Source organism: Phoxinus phoxinus (genome assembly GCF_949152265.1).
Source record: "Phoxinus phoxinus genome assembly, chromosome: 12".
Classification (NCBI taxonomy): domain Eukaryota; kingdom Metazoa; phylum Chordata; class Actinopteri; order Cypriniformes; family Leuciscidae; genus Phoxinus; species Phoxinus phoxinus.
The window spans coordinates 15,972,502-15,991,445 of record NC_136887.1 but is presented as its reverse complement, the minus strand read 5'-3'; the positions used below and the strand labels follow the sequence as shown (position 1 = coordinate 15,991,445).

The following is an 18,944-nucleotide window of genomic DNA, read 5'->3' as shown; positions in this document are numbered from 1 at the left end:
CAGAGCCCGTCATTCTCATGTACTAGTAGTGAGAAACGGCGGTTAGTTTAATTTTGCGCCATCAATAACCGTCATGTCATCGGTCATTCCTTCCTTTCATTATGATTTATACCTGCATTTCATTACACGAACTGATTAAAGCGAGCAAATCAACAACTTGGTTTAAATAACAATTTCTTAAGTTATATATAAGTCAGCTATATATACTCTAGGCTAACTTACTGTATTTGATAAACTCATAATTTCATAACATGAACAAGAGTTCTGTCAGTCGCACTGATGATGTGCGGTCAGTATAGATTCTCAGGCTGTGAGTCAGAGGTGGTTTGTAACGTCTGAACTCAATAGCGTGTTTAGTAGGCGAGGTTTTTCTTCCTCACTTTTTCCTCTCGCTCTCTCTTTCTCTCTCTCTCTTTTTTCTCCACTGTACCGCACTGTGTGAGCTGTAGTTCTGCAGCCACGTCGCAGACAGATACAGCATCTCCTTTATCAGCGGTGTCCGCCTGGACCGACAACAAGTTTACTACCTCGTACGGATCTTCATACGTTTTGTTTTTAGCGTTTTGTTTTTGAAAATAGTGAGTCGTTTCGGATAAGTTGAGAATAGTTATCGCCTGTGGTCATGGTGAGTAGCTTGCGTGCTAACTAGGGTTTCAAACTTGCTGGCTTGGTGTTTAAAAAGGTTACAGCTTTTTTTCTTTAGCGTTTAAACATTTCAGTTTGTCGCACACACCTTCTAAGTTTCTGACCTTGCATGATGTTAGACAAACGTTTTGCTACTTGTTAACCAGTCTTGCATTTAGAGATCAAGAAATATGGAGTTGATTATACAGTATTATCTTTCTATTCTATCTGTCTACACAGTCTTTGCATCTTAAATAATTTTGCATTTTATACTTGATAATAACATGTATGTACCAAGTGTAAAGAGTGTCTACAAACAACACATTAAATATACATTATTTGTATTCACCTTTTATACTATCTATATATCTATAGTCTTGCATTTTATAATTGCTAACAACATTGTGTATGTACCGAAGTGTAAAGAGTGTATGTATACAAACAACAAATTACATATATATGTTACATGTGTATACACCCATTTTGTTATGTTTTTGCATTATATTATGTTTTTGAACTTATGCTATAGGAACCAGAGGATGTATATTTTAGATCACCAGAACAATTGATAGACGAGGAAGCGAATGAGAAAGCAACATCCGAGAGGAAGGAGGATGGAGAGGAATCCCGTAAAGCAGGGAAACCACCGTTGTCCCGCATCCCTACCTTTCAAAGCTCCATGGGCCGCAAGCGAGTCACCGTCCAGAGTGCAGAGTCATCACTGAAGATGGATGGATCCAGCCAGCCGGGCCAAAAAGAGAAAGCTGGCTCTACAGAGGCTGGAAGAGTGAAAATGTCAGTATCTGGGGGGAGAGAAAAAACACTGCCCATCCCATCGGCTCGTTTACCCACAAGCCTTGCTGATGTTCTCTTTGAAGGTGATATCTCGGATCACACCTCCACTCTTTTAGCTCCGAAAATAGATCAATCCCTTGATCAAACGCCTGAGATTACAAAAGACTCTGATCAGGATGACATGTCACTGCAGCGACCCCCACTCAGGAACATCTATGAGGCCGATGATCTCGTCGTAGAGCCTGTGTCTGAATTTGAAACTGCAAGTGCAGAGACCGCCTCAGAAGATGAGCAGATGTCGGCTCAGGATGCTGCTGTAGAGGATCTGAGCTCGTGCTCCTCCGATGATCAACTCGAGGCCACGGATCAAGCTTGTGAAGAAACTTTGAGTGAGGAAAAAGGAAGTGTATCCCAATCACATTGGACAGAAGAAAATCGTGTCACAGAGAACAATGTGAAACAGTGCTTTGTTTCAGATAAGGGTGATGGATCCACACTTAGCGGTCAGGATGAAACCGCTAAGATGCAGAATCCTTTAGATAGTAAAAAATGCATTAAAGAAACACGACCGGGAACCAAAACTGGCGATACTAGTCACACAAAACACACCCAGGCCAAAACATGTACACCCTCAAAGGTGAGGTGAATTATATTACATGCAATATGCAAAATTAATGGGTTTTGCTTAGGCAAGCATACTATTGTTGTTCCTGTTGAGGAAAGGCATGCGATTACCTTTCTAAGTGACCAGACATAGATTTACCCTGAAGAAGGGAATCACTGCAAATCATTTTCTTGTTTTCCAGTACAAATATCTGAAAAAAATGTAATTAATATACATTTACTTAAGAATCAACAAGGCATAATATATTACGCTTTCTGAACAATTTATCAAAATAAAGACAGTTTTCTGTTTAAAATATGGAAAATAACTGCCAATGGGCTAAGAAAAGCCAATTTCCCCTTAATATTATTGTTTTGGCACAAACAAATCTTGTTTTAGGCACAAACTCACATCATTTTTATACAAAACAAGACTCAATAAAATAAGTCGGTTTGCTCCTCAAGTAAATGTATCTTGTTTTAAAAAATGTTGAGATGTTTTTGTTTTGTTTGTTTGTTTATTGGAAAATGTGACAAAAATACTAGGTAAGAAAAAAAAAATACTGTAGTGCTAGCCATATCTGCAGACCAGAATGTCTTTCTCTGGACTAATTTGACTTCTTTGATTTGCATACATATACAAATTCAAAGTATCTGATTCTAGTTGCCTTAAAATATTTGTTTTGCCATCAAAGATAGATCAGAATTTCAATAGAAGAGGATGTGAAATAAAAATGCCACAAAACAGCAATTTCATCACTAACAGATATCTGCATGATCTTGTTAGATATATGCTAGCATAAGTGAATAGTATGTCTTTCATTTGATTTTTATATTGTTTTAGCAGACAAAAGGAAGGAGCTTTTTCCTTTTCTGTCTCGTGCCCTCCATTCTCCTTCTTTTGGGTGGATTTGCATCGCATATCTGGCAGTATGGAGTCCCTAAATCCATGTCTCACCTGATGTCACAAATGGAGCTTCACTGTCTGGAAAGTTTCTGGATGCCTCAAGAGACGTGCATCTCTGACTGTAGGTGAGGAAACAGGTCCTCGGGAATTTTGAACTATTTAAATGGCGAGTTTGAGATGTTTAAATGTGTTTCTAAATGTTGTTTGTCAGGCTCACTCTTGTTGAGAGTGTCCCAGAGGGCCTCAGCTTCCCTTCCGGCTCGCCACACCTGCCAAGCATTTCAGAGACTTGGACTAATCTACTAAACAGAGCAAACAGCTCTGTCCACATTGGTGCTTTCTATTTCACACTCCGAGATTCAGACCTGGGCCTTACGGAGCCCTCGTCTCTGCTGGTATGTTGTGCCGTGGAGATTTTACTGTGCATAAGTGAGAATAATGCACTCTAGGCTATAGAACATTCGGCATATGATCTAACAAGATGTGGATAATAATAGGATAGTATTGATCCTGGTTATATGGGAAGGCAGTTCATTTGTATCTTTTCTATAGGGCAAAAAAGTGTTCAACCTAATGAAGCAGCTGGAACCAAAAGGAGTGAAGTTGAAGATTGCAGTAAACGCCCCTCAGCCATACATTGCAGACACAGATGAACTGGTCGCAACAGGTACAACAGCATGTCTGTTGCACACATTGAGAATTGTAAGAGGTTGAATGATTTTGAATGGATGTTATGCAGCCTTTTCCCTAAAGCTCACATGCTTTTTCTCTTTTAGGGGCTGACGTCAGGGGAGTTGACCTGCAGAGCATCACTGGAGGCATTTTGCACACCAAACTGTGGGTTGTGGATAAGAAGCATATGTATTTAGGGAGCGCAAACATGGATTGGCGTTCTCTTACCCAGGTGAGTCCGAGGCTGCGTCCGGAAGCTGAAAAATGCTGCCTAAGATATCCCACAATCCTGTGTGTTCGATTCTGTGACGGTAGAGCTAGTGTGTGAAACGTATTAACAACCTATGGAACTAATGAGGAACTCAGATGGGCCAAACAGGAATCAGTTTTGTGCCAGAAAAAATGTCTGCAAAGTCATTGCTTGATAGGGCAGCTTTCGGACGCAGCCAATATCTATCAATGTCATTATCTTATTGGATGGTTAATGGATCTTATTGGAGGTTTCTATTGATATGTAATTTTTGTTTTGTTTTTATTTTATTCATTATTCAGCGCAGTTTATTAGACTAAAATGTCAAAATGGCCATCAACCCAAATAAACAATCCTATAAATATAAATGCTTATGCTAAAATATTTCTCATATTTCTGTCAATATTTCCACTAGGTGAAAGAGGTTGGAGTGACTGTGGAAGACTGCAGCTGTCTAGCACAGGACGCTTCACGGATATTTGACGTGTACTGGGACATTGGAGCTCAGAAGAATGGATCTCTACCTCCTTTCTGGCCAGGCCGGTTCTCCGCGCTCTCCAGTTCTAAGTACCCATTAGCTGTTAAATTCAACGGTGTCCCTGCACGTGTCTATTTGTCTGTGAGTTGTGTTTCTCTCACAAGTTGTTTGGTTTTTGTTCACCATATTCATAATATATATTTTTTCATTGCATGTTTCGCAGTCATTTTATTCAACCCGTTCACAATTTCACTCATTCTCTGACTTTTGTGCTGGCTGGTTTTCATTTACTCCATATGTTTTTTTTTTATGTATTGTGTAGAAATGTTGTCTTTTTGTCATATTGCCACCTTTTTCACTTTTAAAAAATTGTGCTTTTTAATGAATACATTGCATGGACTATATGTATTGTCCTATATCATTCATTTTTATTTGTTTCTAAACATGACATGCATTTTCTGTGTGAGCAGAAATGTAGAGAAATGTTTACATGCCAATGTTTGACTTGTTCTTTTAGAGTTCCCCTCCTCCTTTATCATCACATGGCCGTTCTGATGACCTCTCAAGCATCCTGTCAGTGATTGCTGATGCTGAGCGCTTCGTATATGTGTCTGTGATGGACTACCTTCCCATGTCCCAGTTCACGGAGCCCATTCGGTAATCTCTACCATTTGATATTGAGTAAAACTAAAACAACTAAAACAAATTAAAATAAGCGTTAACTGAAATAAAATGCCCCATTATGCTATTTTAAAGGTTCTTATTTTTGTCACAATAGGTGTACATGCAATTTTCTCATAATATACATTGCAGCATCCCATTTTTTCTTGCAGTGTCTGAAACTGTTCAATAAAGGATTTGTTCTTTCGAAACCCCTCATTTCTGAGAGCCTACTCTTCTCTGATTGGTCAGAGGGCCAAGTCTGTTGTGATTGGTCTAACACTTAAAGCGCATGTCGCAATTTGAGTCCTCGTCTTTTAAAAATGCAGAAAACAGCGTCTTCTCGACATGTCGACAATTTTAACCAAAATGCAGGTCTTTGTTGACTTTGTTTGCGTTGAGACAGCCAATGAAGACACGTAACTTTGAGCAAGACTGGTAAGACTGGTTTAATAAGACTGGAATTACTATTGACCCATTTCAGCCAGTTCAGAAAAATCAGTTCTTTCTTTTGGGAGACAATAACAACTTTTTTTTAGGCACTTTGATCTTTGAAACACACCTTTGACATTCACAAACAGCACATGAAAGGTAATATCTGGAAAAGCATATTAGAGGCACTTTAAAAAAATACTTTGGCAAACAGCTAGTAGCCAAAGCAACATTTCTCATTTTGATATACTAAAATAAATCAAACGAAATTTTTTTTTTAATAAAATGTATAGATTCTCTTTAAAAAAAATCAATAGCTAATAAAATTACTAATTTAACTAAAATGAAAAATGAAGTTAATCATTTTTAAAATGTATTAAGTGTGCACATATGTGGTGTTTAATAGCTTAGTTTGACTAGTTGAAAGATTGTTTTCCGTGATTTTTATGTAATAATGTCTTTTATGTCATGTAGGTTTTGGCCTGTCATCGACTCGGCCCTTCGTGAGGCTGCTTGTACCAGAGGTGTTGAGGTGAAGCTGTTGGTCAGTTGCTGGAGTCACTCTCCTGGTGCCATGTTTGTCTTTCTTCAGTCTCTGTCAGTCCTCAACAAGCCCCCTCTGAACTGCAAAATTCATACCGTACGTTTCTCTGCTCTTTATATTTTGAAAATGTTTTTTTATTTTTTTAATCCAGGCATCACTGATGATTGTAATGCCTATGAACCTTTTATATACAGAAAGTTTTCGAGGTGCCCTCAACACGAGAGCAGCAGAGGATTCCGTTTGCACGTGTCAACCATGCCAAGTACATGGTGACTGATCGAGTTGTTTACATTGGTATGTTAGCTGTCTACATGCACAATTTTCACACTTGCATGCTTTTCCATATTGCAGCGATCTGACGGCAGGTTTCATCATAAAAACCTGCCAACAGAAACAGTCCATGTTTACATTTTGAAGCGCTGCGAATATGAGTTGTGCAATAAAGTCAATGTCATATTCATAATCCTGCTACAATGATCGATTGTTATATTGTGTTTTACAGGAACTTCCAACTGGTCTGAGAATTACTTCACCCAGACGGCAGGGGTTGGGCTTGTTGTGAATCAGACAGGTTCTGCAGTGGGGCAGGGCCAGCAAACGGTTCAGAACCAGTTGCAGAAGATTTTCCAGAGGGATTGGCATTCAGAATATGCCCAACCCATCACCGATGTTCACGCAGAACATTGTAGCGGAAAAAAGCTTACATAATGTACCATGTTCTTTATTTGTTATGTTGCTAAGCATTATGATTAAAAAAAACAAAAACGTCAAAAACCAAAAACTCTCCCCTGCGGCATTCCTGCCTACTGATAATTTATTTATGTTTTATGTATTTGCCAAAAGGATGCTGTGCATTTTTAATGTTTGTTATAAATATGATATTAATTCTCTCTTCTTCTTTTTTCATCAAGTGCATTTATTGTATATTTGCATTACGTGACATTTGCCAGAATAAGGACAAGATCCTTGAGCAAGCACTGATATATGATGTTGAACTGGTTAAACATGCATGTCAATAAAATGTTGTAATAGGTGCCTTGGCTAAGTTGGCTGTAAAGTTTGTTTTCAAAATAAAACTACTTTTCAGTTAGAAAATGCTTGTGCTCTGTTGTTCCTGTAATGACATTTATCTTATTTAGGTATTTGTTTAGGTCTTTTAGTTTAAATCTTTTTTTAAAGTTGACATATATATATATATTACATAGTTTAATGCATCGTAATTTACCTAAAACAAACAAAAAAGAAAGATGTCAGCCACTTAACAGACAAGCTGAAACTAGGCTCTACAGCTAATTTTAGACATTTTCTTTAAAAAGAAAAGTGAATGTTGGACGCCAACACATAACATAATTTAAAATGTGTCTTATATGTGCATGTTAATTTATAAACAGCAAATTTACAACAAATTATAACTTCTTCAATTGTGAAGTAAATGTTGCTGCTGTGTCTCAAAACCTAGTGAGCCCCCTACCTAGACTGCGCATTTAAGCGTAAGAATGCTCGTGCCCATGAAGACCAAATATGCTATCTAACTAGGCAGCTCACTAGGTTTCGAAACACAGCCTGCGCCTTCTTCTCTGCGCAGGAAGTGAAGGCGCGGAGGAAGGAAGGAAGACGCTAAAAATGGCACGAGAAAGAAGCCCAGCTTTATGGCTTCACACTCAACCAAGTGTAACTCGTAAAATGCCGGCGTGTCACAGAATACTCTTACTTTTATGGCTACTCCACTTTTCTTCGGTATATTCAGATATAACGGACGGGAATGCGGAGCACTTAAAGCGGGAGCACTCGCTCATTAAGCCATATCAGGGTGAGTAGCTGCTGTAGCCTCCTGCTAGTGTTGTGGTTCGTTCTTGACGTCATTTAGCCTCATCATCACTAACGTGCTTTACGTTTTCTGTTCACTACCTTGAGTAGGATTTTACCTTTTATTTCGTAATGTCAAAAATCGTATTTTATTGGGATTATGTATCACAGGGAAATAAGTAGTCTACAGTAGAGTCTTTACTCTTTTACAGGAACACAACTTAGTGTAAACAAAACTGCAGCGCCTTTATTTGAACAGATGTGGGTAGTTTGCATTTGTATTGCAGTTTGTATTGCAGTTTGTAAAGAAATCTGCCTTCACACGCAGATCATGCAAATTGTTAAAACACTATTTAATTGTAAAAAATAACATTATTCTTGCATAGCACATTGACACATTTTGTACATGCATACATGCTTAAATATATCCAAATATTTAAAAAGTAGCAGAAAGCAGTTTTGTTATTTATACACTATAAATGTACACATATTTACATGTAACCATGTTTTATTAAGTAACATAATATTAATATACCAATCTACTTAAATGACCAAAATCTGCTTTGTACTGTACCTTGAAATGTGCTGACAGCCACCATTATAATACACAGTTTAATTTTTTAAGTGGCCTATTCATAAATATGGTCAATATGTAGATGGTGCACAGTCATAAACAAAAACAAAACACCATCAGAGTAACATACATGAGGATAAAATAATGTATGAACATTAATTAAAACACAAAAATTGTAATACAGACCCCCCTAATTTTACATTTCTGGAAACAAAGTCCAGAAATAAAATATAATCTCATGTGATATAATCTCAGGGGCTTCTGGTAATGTCCTTTTACTTTTTTTCACTGTAAATTATATGGTTATTCATAGTTTTTACTTCCAAAAACATACATTTGACAGACTATTTCACAGTAAAATGACATCTAATGTTATAACATTTACAAAAGTTCACTGTATGTGGTAACTTACAGTACTGCAGCATTTTTAGTTGTTTTTTCTTTCTGTAAAAAGAAAATATAGAAATTTACAATTCTATATTTTCATTGTGGTCTCAGGCTTTTGAACCCCAGTGTATGCGATGTCTAGTTAATGTTTATCTCATAATATTCTCATGGTTTGTAGTGTGTGTACAAGCTTCACATTACACTCTTGAGAAGCTTGTGACTGACATCCAAGACACTGTAAATAAACTGTGAATAAATTGTATGATTTAATTTATCTGACGATCAGGTGTTGGAACGAGTCCCTCGAGTCAGTGGGACTTTTGGGGAAGTACTTTAGTAACCAGCCAGTATGTGCGTCTAACTCCGGATGAGAGGAGCAAACAAGGCTCCATCTGGAATACAGTGGTGAGTAAAACTTCCTTGAAGAACTAAAATCCTACAGCTGGGGGTTTACAAACTTTTTTTTTTTTTTGTCTGCCGAACCCTTTAGATGTAACATATTTCCCTTGAGATAATATGTCAATATTTGAAATACATATTTGCATGTTAACGGTTCTCTGATGCCCCTTAATGGTCACGTGACATGCATATATATATATATATATATATATCATCTTTTTAAGTGTTTCATTTTGAGTTTGAAACTGGACTTTTTAAAATTTAGGTTATTATAGTTAACTGAAATTAAAACTAAAACAAGTCTGATAAACCTACTGCTGTCTTTGTCCTCAATGTTAATCTAACAACAAAAGACAGAGAATATCAGTAAATGCTCTTGACTGATTGAGCCCTGCTGGAGCGGCTCTAAATATTAAATTATTAAATTAAATTAAACTACTAAATTAAAGATGAAAATATGATAGAGCAATAATATGAACAGTGAAAGTAACAGTAGCTCCTACAATATATTTTAACAGGCATAATTAAGCATGACAATAAGTTAAGGAATTCACTTATATATCAATTTACTAAGCCAAATAAGTTGATTCATATTCTTTTAGTTTCTCTGCCCAATATAAAAAAATAAAATAAAAATGCAATAAACTCTGCATCGGCAAATGCTAAAATAAAAGTATCCGTATCGGACTTGTTCTGGAAAAAGTGGTATCGGTGCATCCCTTATAATTATAATAATTTTATTTTACACTAAAAGTTGCAGTACCGGTAATATTTATGTCTTAAAGATGTCTTGGATGCGGTCACATAAGAGAAATGTCACGTGAAATTTCACTGGCAAATAATGTCCGTTGTATGTTATCAAATGCATCTCACACTTGCTTTCAAACCACGCATCTTCCTGTTGATTAAGTCTCAATTCATGTATCCAACTTGAACCCGATGCGAAATCTTTCGCCCTCATGCCAAATTCCCGGTCACGTGATTCCTATTTAAACGAGTGATATTTGATTGTGAAAATTCCCCAAAATACCGCATCTTAACAAATGCAAAACATGTTTACATTTGCTATATGAGTAATGTTAATTTTCTGCCTTTTGTAGCCATGCTATTTGAAGGATTGGGAGATGCATGTGCAGTTTAAAGTTCATGGATCAGGAAAGAAGAATCTCCATGGTGATGGCTTCGCCATTTGGTACACGAAGGAGAGACTACATCCTGGTAAGTTTGAAAGCTGTGATCCCGTGAAGGAAAATGGCAGGTTCAGGTCCTGTATTAAGCACTTTCTCTGACCATTTCCATTGCGCACTTCATGATTTTAACTGTAATGAGTTATAATGCTGTCTATATGTGTGTGTAGTCCATCTGTGATCCATTTGCAAGTCTGCTCCTTCTTCCCTGCAGTTGATTGTGTCATACTTTCATTTAGGCCCAGTCTTTGGAAACCAAGACCATTTTGTAGGCCTGGCTATTTTTGTGGATACCTTCCGTAATGATCTCCAAGGAATGGATGTAAGTGAGCCGTACTCATGGGTCCTTCTTTCTCTACAGGCACCGTGTTTGGAAGTAGTGGCAATTTCCATGGGTTGGCCATTTTTATAGACACATACCCTAACGATGAGGCTCCGGATGTGAGTTGAGAGATGTAAAATGTTTGTGTTTTTTTTACCGACATTTGAATAAAAGCTTTGCTTTTTCATGATCAGAAATTGACTTGAGTAAATGCAAAGATATTTATATCCAAACCAGCTAATATGTTTTGAAGCTTTAAGAATACTGGACTTCTGGCATGTTTTGTCTGCTTCTGGTCATCTTCATCTGTAAACTGAACTTTAAGGGATAGTTTGAATACGGTTATGTGCCAGGTATTTGCTTTCAGATGTTGAACTGAGAGAAGAATATCTTTTATTTGGACTATCCCTTCACTCTCTTTTGATTTGCTTTGCTTTATGTTCCGAAATGATCTTTCAACAATTTTTTTCAAGTAAGCAATGCTTTCCTTGTTTTGCCTGCATCATGTGGTCCATGTCATTTTCTTACCCTCATCATTCATTATTTGTTGATGAAGCATTTTGTAAAAAATATTCAGTGTTTATTATTTCGATTTTTGTAGTTTACAGTGACCTTTTATAAATATATATAATTCTGTTTGATTTAGGAACAGCTGTATAAAGGTACAAAGTACAATCAATTGGTAACTTTCAGTGTATTTTTGTCGTCAATATAGAAAAAAATTAATTAAATAAATTTTCATTTTGGTCCTCTAGCGCTCTTTTCCCTACATTTCTGCAATGGTGAGTAACGGCTCCTTGCCGTATGATCACGGGAAAGACGGCCGGTCTACTGAATTGGGGGGATGCTCTGTTGAAGTCAGAAACAAGGATCATGACACATACCTGGCTGTTAGATACTCCAAAGGCAGACTCACGGTAAGAGCTCGATAAGTTTAAATGGTAATAATCAGGATAGTAGCAAAAAAAACAGTAATATTGTGAAATACTATTACAATTTAAAAGAACTATTTTCTATTTTGATACATTATAGAATGTAATTTATTCCTGTGAATTTTCAGCATCATTACTCCAGTCTTGTCATATGATCCTTCAGAAAACATTCTAATTTGCTGCTCAAGAAACATTTCTTATTAATGTCAATGCTGAAAACGGTTGTGCTGCTTAATATTTTTTCATGATACTTTGATTAATTGAAAGTTGGAAAGAACAGCATTCATTTTAAATATTAATATTTTGTTATATTTACATAAATGTTTCTACTGTCACTTTTGATCAATTTAATGCATCCCTGGTGAATAAAAGTATCAATTTCTTGAAAAAATATAAAAAAACGTACTGACCCCTTACTGACTTTTGAACGGTAAAGGCACGTTCACACCAAGGGTTCATTTATACGACAAAGGCGTTTTTGGGCCCTAAAAACACAAGCTTTTGAAAACGGGTTTGTGCACAAAGTGAAAATAATACTGTAATCGTGTCCGTGTGAAAACGGTGACGTCATGCGCATGAGTATTACATGTTCGGTCTATATGTGCGTAGTGTTTCTTTACAAAGTGATATCGTCAAATACTGGCCTGGATTTAGCATACTACAGTGTTTTTAGTCGTTTTCTTGGATCCATGTGAACGAGGATCGTTTTGACAATGTTGTATGTACTCGAAAAACGTTTATTATAACCATTTTTTTCATGACTTTCGTTTTCCATTCCCTGAACCTTAGAATTAATTTAGATTTTGCATTAAAGAAACATGTGAAATGAGCAACAGCTCAGTGGAGAATATGTTTTGAGTTTCTTATGATAAGTCCTTCATTATATGAAATGTGCATAGAGGTTTTTCACAGCTACTGTATATTATGTTTTCACAGATTATGGTAGATGTGGATGACCGGAACGATTGGAGAGAATGTATTGATATTGGGGGCGTCCGCCTCCCTACAGGATACTATTTTGGGTCTTCCGCGGCCACAGGAGATCTCTCTGGTAACTGTTAGTTCTAAATCTCCACAGTAGTCCTGATGCCTTTTGCAAGAACTCATGGGCACTGTTTCTTCTGTGCAGATAACCATGACATCATCTCTATGAAGATGTACCAGCTGATGGTAGAACATACTCCTGAGGAGGACAACCAGGACTGGACGAAGATCGAGCCTAGTGTCAGTCTCCTCAAGTCGCCAAAAGGTAACGCAGCTGATGTGTAGTGGCAGACATATTGTTGGCAGAAGGATCTTTCATTCAATTGCTTGTCATGTTTACATGTCTTCTCCCTCAAAACAGACAATATTGATGATCCAACGGGAAATTTTCGGAGCTCACCCCTCACTGGCTGGAAGGTCTTCCTACTTCTTCTGTGTGCCCTGCTGGGAATTGTGGTTTGTGCAGTTGTTGGTGCTGTGGTCTTCCAGAAGCGTCAGGAGAGGAACAAGAGGTTCTACTAAACATCTGGATTTTAAAGAACTCTGGAGATTGTAGCTGAAAAACATTAATGTGAATTTCGAACGGCTGTACAAATGTTGATATTGTTGAAATGCTTGATTGGAAGGAGTTGGATTGGTGGCTTCAAAGAAACCTTTGTTTGTTGATTTATGTTGGTCTGTCTAAGTTTGGGCGTGCTTGCATATAGTAAATTACACATTTTCAATGTGTTCATCTGTAGTACTTCTTTATTTCTGTGTATATGCTGTGTATACACTACGTCTCTAAATTCTTGGTGGTTTTATTATTGTTTTTAACCCCTTAATCTGTACACATTGTTTTGTTCTGATCTGGAGTGCTAGTAATACTGTGTACAACCTGTATGATTTACTTAAGAGGGTTTTAATGGACTGCAAAAGAAATCAGACTAATGAAAATGTTCTCCTAAATTGATCAAATCAATGTAAATATTTTAGCTTATTTTCTGAAGTTACTGCCCCTTACTACGGTCCCTTCTCTCTGCAGTATATTGTTTCAGCCTTGTTTTTTAACCAATATTGAACAAAAATAAAAGAAAACAAATTGTCATTTTTTAAATTACTGCAGGGTAACAAGAATTCAGCCTTGTGAGTTTGTGTTTCTTACGTCCCTTTTGCTATTTTTCGCATATAAAAGAAGTGATTGCAATGCACTGATTTACAACAGTTTCTGAAAGAAGTTCCCAAACGTTTTCTGTTGGAGAGCAAATGGGCAGTGACTGTAAAATGAGGCTTTTGGTGAGAAAATAAAGCAGCTATAACAGTTGTCTTGTTAAACATGTTTTCCTTTTTCTTTTTGTATTAGTTTAGTCATGTGTTGTACTATATATTCATCTTAATTCTTAAACCACTCCAAATTAATTCCAGGAATGAAATAATTATTTGTCCTGAGTCTCCTGACAAATATTTTAGTCTAATAAAAATGTCACTAACAATGATTTTGTACAACTCCGGATCGATTCAAATTCGTATCGTTTTGTCGCTATGTAAACAGTTGAATCCTTTGTACGAAGCTCTGACACATCTGATAAAACCGTTTTAAGTGTTGATTTAGTGTAAATATATGACTGTTTCATTCTGTGAAACTTGTTGTGACGTCAAACATATTGGAGCAATCTAGTGGTGTTAAGAGTAGTATGAAGCTGCAGACTCGGAGCCTGCTGCATCTACAGTCCCGCACCCAGAGTCCCGCATTCTCAGTCCCCTCGTTTTTCGAGACAGCGCCACCTATCAAATAGGATCGGATAAACGCATGGATAAACCACTGATCTATATAATGACATGTCATCATGGGATAAACACGAGAAGAACCGAAACGTGAGTATCGTCAATTTTATTCAATGATTTCTTTTTTAATCAAACTACTTTATAGCTCATCGATACACCAACATATGAACAGTCTATTTAATATTTGTAATGATAGTTTGTAACAAAATTTGAGCCGTTAATGTATGTTTTTTCGCCTTTTTCCCCCGAAAATATTTTGATAGCTAACGTTATTCATTTATTTATTCATTTAGCAGACGCTTTTATCCAAAGCGACTTATAAATGAGGAGGTTTTTTGAATGCAATTGAAGACAAAAATAAAGTCACTAACACAATTCTTTCTTCCTTTTTTCTTTGCTTTGTCCTGTTTACAGCAAGATGACAGTGATTAAGGTGATCTTTAAATAAAGTACAGATTGTTTATTATTGGTGTTTTGTCTATTATTTGAGTTTTGCTTCACATTCAAAATATCAAAAAACAGGTTTTGTAATGTTAGCATGGAATAATGTTAATTAGACCATTATATGTTGAACTGAAAGAAAAAATGGAATTTGAAACATTGTACAAAAACAAACTAAAACATTGTAGCAATATAATATCACATAATATTTTTCAGATGATAGTTCAATCTGTATTTGTGTCCGTTACATCAGTAATTTCCTTTTAATTACACCCACGCTCAAAAAATAAATACTGGGTAATTAGTTAGTTTGAGAACACAATGATTATTATTATTTTTTGGTACATGCATTAAGCAGGGAACGCAAATATTTATTTGGATAACTTTAAATAAAAAGAGACCGTAATCTTGCATTCCAATGTTTTCAATGGGATTTGGATAAGGGTGTTATACGATCTTCCGAACAGCAGGTGGCGCTGTCTCGAAAAACGAGGGGACTGAGAATGCGGGACTCTGGGTGCGGGACTGTAGATGCAGCAGGCTCCGAGTCTGCAGCTTGATAATGTTGGGTGTTAAAGTACACGCAAAAACACTTGAGCTGTGAACATTAGATGTCGTCTAAGATCTTAAGACAGTACAACCCCTTAAATGGACTGTATCACTTACAGCCTCATTTTCATTTGTTTTAAATTAAATTTGGCATCTGACCAGATCCATTAATCCTTGGATACATATTTGCAGTAAATATTATATATATATATATTTACTTTACTTCTAAATAAATAAATAAAAACTATAACTTTTACTCTACAAATCCCTCAATAACAAATAGACAGAAAAACTTGGATAATCAACATAACGTGTCGTTACGTGGCATTGGAGTCTCTGCGCAGGCGCAGTTTACTTATCACCGGTAGTGTCAAGATGGTGGCAATCAGAATGCAGTTTACACTTTATTTGGTGGTGTTGTTAAATATTTACAACAGTTTTGTGTCTGCGTTGTACTTTCATATCGGCGAGACTGAAAAGAAATGCTTCATAGAAGAAATACCAGACGAAACCATGATAATAGGTAAGTAAGAGAAGCAGAATAAGCCAAGTTTGCAGTGCACGTTAATGCTTAGCCTAGTGCTAACTAGCAGGTTTGTCAAGTAGAGTTCATTCGTTTGGTAACCAGCTTGACTTTAATTAACAAAAAATAAGTTACAAAAGATCATTTATACGACTTAACATATAAGTAGACATCTACCGGCTTACTGGTTTGGTAAGCAAGCTTTTTTTAAAACATTGTAGCTTAGTTCTTAGGTAACGCCATAGTGATCCATCCGGCTGCCACTTTGACTCAAGTTTGACGATTATGTAAATTATGAGACACGAATCTGATATTGAAATAGCATGAATGCCCAAGTGACATTATATGCAAATGATTGCAATATCAAGTGAATATGATGTAACTCCATCTAACTCTAAGATAATAACGACTTGTGTTTAGTGTATTTCTTACAGTTTGTTCTAACCTGTTTAGGTGCTCAACAAAGTAGATGTGTTTATGACTTTGCGCTCTTTCCTTACAATTGTGAAATTCTGTTTTAAACAGGTAACTACCGAACGCAGCTCTATGACAAGCAGAAAGAAGAGTATTTGCCTGCAACTCAAGGACTTGGGATGTTCGTGGAAGTGAAAGATCCCGATGAGAAGGTCTGTTTGATTAAAGATTTGTGAATAAGTCCAGTTTGTTTGTTTTTCCATCATGCTCATTTTCTTATCTTTTCTGGGTTTCAGGTGATCCTGTCCCGCCAGTATGGATCTGAGGGCAGGTTTATTTTCACCTCCCACACACCCGGAGAGCATCAAATCTGCTTGCACTCAAATTCTTCCAAATTTGCTCTGTTTGCTGGTGGGATGCTTGTGAGTTAACTTTGTGCATCACATCTTCTGGTTTCCTTAAAGTCGCCATGAAATGAAAATTGACAGACAATTCATTCTTTTTTTTTTTTTAATGGAATATTGCAGTATTTATTATGAGTTATCTGTGCACATCATTATTTTTAAATTCATGTGCCCTCGTAATCTTTAATCAAAACAACTTCCCCCTCCCTATTGCAACCACATCTCATCTCTTCTCTGATGACGTGTTTACTGGCGCTGCTGTCATTCACATGAGATCACAGCAACCGCAAACCACAGCCATCCATACAATTCCCAATGGACAAAATCAAGTCCCGCCCTACAATTTTCTTGTTTGGGAAGCCTTTTCATTCAGACGTCATATTGCGGAAGAAAAGTCTATCGTGACCTCTGTTTCATGCCAAATTTAAAGTATATTGCTACAAGTTTCTTCCAGATAAATTGACAAAACATTATTGCAAGTAAGGATGTGTTAATTTATTAATTATAAAAAAATATATAAATATAATTGTTTATATATATTTTAAAAAATATAAAAATGCATAGATATTATATATAGGTGTTACGTAAAGTCTAGAGCACCATCTGTTATTTATCTACCTATTTTTGCCTACTTTTTCTTTTGAATTTTCAATACAGCGTGTTCACTTGGACATCCAAGTTGGTGAGCATACAAACAACTATGCAGAAATTGCTGCCAAAGACAAGCTCACGGAGCTGCAGCTGAGAGTCCGACAGCTGATGGAGCAGGTGGATCAGATCCAGAAAGAGCAGAACTATCAGAGGGTAAGTGTCCTGCAGGTTTGGCATCTGAGATCTGGCTGATTCAGAGCCACCGCAACCAAATTATTTTCAAGGCATTCTTCCACCGATGCAGATAGAACATGTTAGTGAAACATGCAATACAAGCATAAGCACCACTTTTGCCATTGCTATCTGCGCACAAGAATGATCCTTACATTCATCTTTTTTTTTTTTTACTTTCAGTATCGTGAGGAACGCTTCAGACAAACCAGCGAGAGCACCAATCAGAGGGTTCTGTGGTGGTCTATCGTCCAGACGCTGATCCTGGTGGCCATTGGTTTTTGGCAAATGAGACATCTCAAGAGCTTCTTCGAGGCCAAGAAATTAGTATAGAACTGTATTTGGATTTTTTTTTAAATTGTTGATAGAGTACACACAAAATTTTGAAGATCGCCCGCTTCATGTGTGGTCCAGACTGCTGAAAACTCGACATGCTCTCAGTTCAGTACTTCTCACCCTAAATTCCCCTGGTTTATACTGCATCGTTTCATTTAACATCGCTCGTTTCAGTGCCGCACCCCAAGTAATGTGAATCTAGTTTCTGTTCAGAAATGCATTACAGTTTGTTCTAAACTGTATGGAGGTGATAGGCACTCAAATAGTTTACTGGATTCAAAACACAAATTGCTTAGTGGTTGCCTTACAATTTTTTTTACAGCCCCTTAAGTTGTTAACCATAGTATTTGTTTCAGAAAGCCTATGAAGAAATGATCTGGGCTGTGAGTGTGACGTTTGCCTAAATGTCCTTGGATTATTTGTGTAAACATTTACAAGACAAAAAAAAAAATGTTTATCCTGGTGGCAGGTGTAAATTTCTTCTGTTGTTTGGTTATGCAGTAATTAGTATGATATTTAAAGGTTTGCTCTGAGTGAATGTTTCTTGGTTTCCTTTTTTATTCTTTATACAATTGGTTCATGTTTTCTCTTCTATACCCCCCCCCCCCCCATTTTATTTTTGTTCATCATCATTGTGATAAGGATCATGTTAGTATTAAGCGTTCTTCCCTTTTGATAGCTGCACTTTGACTGACCTCAATGAATTTGCATAAGTGTACATGTTTAAAGTGTATATATCTAAATAAATGGCAAAATGTAGTTATCAAAAGGTAAAATGTTTAATTGTGAGTAATTGGCACATTGAAAGAAATTATATTAAAAAGTTGTTTTATTTTATCATAAAAAGCTAAATCCCCATTATCCATTATCTATTCATTTGACTGAAGCTTTGACAGATTTTAATCGAATGAGATTTCCTCAATTCCCTGTGATATCAGTAATGTCGTCTTGCACATACATTATTGTCATTTCTCATCTTTATTTTCCTGTTGTCACTTGCTCAGGTTGATGTAGAGATTTCAGATTGTTTGCCCCTCAAAGTGATCTGCCCAGAATACACTGTAAAAATCTAAAAAAAAAGATATTTGTGTTTGCTTTTTCAGTTACCATAGCTGGTGTCATTGTTGTATTTTCT

General features: G+C 36.6%; 3 protein-coding genes across 5 annotated transcripts; all 3 read left to right on the top strand.

The window, feature by feature from the left end:
• The first annotated feature begins 19 nt into the window (after positions 1-19).
• Positions 20-7,077, top strand: pld7 (phospholipase D family, member 7). 2 transcript variants are annotated; one of them, XM_079631500.1, is made up of 11 exons: positions 20-625; positions 1,154-2,056; positions 2,870-3,054; positions 3,141-3,324; positions 3,482-3,596; positions 3,706-3,833; positions 4,267-4,470; positions 4,847-4,986; positions 5,896-6,061; positions 6,160-6,259; positions 6,468-7,077. In XM_079631500.1, exons 1-11 carry the CDS (start codon positions 623-625, stop codon positions 6,671-6,673), a joined length of 2,334 nt encoding a protein of 777 aa, XP_079487626.1. In that variant the 5' UTR covers positions 20-622; the 3' UTR covers positions 6,674-7,077. The 2 variants fall into 2 exon arrangements, with proteins under 2 accessions (XP_079487626.1, XP_079487625.1); XM_079631499.1 differs by having other exon boundaries at positions 258-625; positions 2,867-3,054.
• A 398-nt stretch (positions 7,078-7,475) lies between these two features.
• Positions 7,476-14,189, top strand: lman2 (lectin, mannose-binding 2). Of its 2 annotated transcripts, none has more exons than XM_079629955.1 (8): positions 7,476-7,775; positions 9,019-9,137; positions 10,232-10,349; positions 10,558-10,640; positions 11,396-11,557; positions 12,509-12,623; positions 12,702-12,821; positions 12,918-14,189. In XM_079629955.1, exons 1-8 carry the CDS (start codon positions 7,589-7,591, stop codon positions 13,076-13,078), a joined length of 1,065 nt encoding a protein of 354 aa, XP_079486081.1. In that variant the 5' UTR covers positions 7,476-7,588; the 3' UTR covers positions 13,079-14,189. The 2 variants fall into 2 exon arrangements, with proteins under 2 accessions (XP_079486081.1, XP_079486082.1); XM_079629956.1 differs by lacking the exon at positions 10,558-10,640 and adding an exon at positions 10,680-10,759 and having other exon boundaries at positions 12,918-14,141.
• A 1,461-nt stretch (positions 14,190-15,650) lies between these two features.
• On the top strand, positions 15,651-17,824 carry tmed9 (transmembrane p24 trafficking protein 9). The gene is made up of 5 exons (XM_079631524.1): positions 15,651-15,833; positions 16,359-16,459; positions 16,544-16,669; positions 17,309-17,455; positions 17,657-17,824. The coding sequence occupies exons 1-5, from the start codon at positions 15,686-15,688 to the stop codon at positions 17,804-17,806; spliced, it is 672 nt and encodes a 223-aa protein (XP_079487650.1). The 5' UTR covers positions 15,651-15,685; the 3' UTR covers positions 17,807-17,824.
• The last annotated feature ends 1,120 nt before the right edge of the window (positions 17,825-18,944 follow it).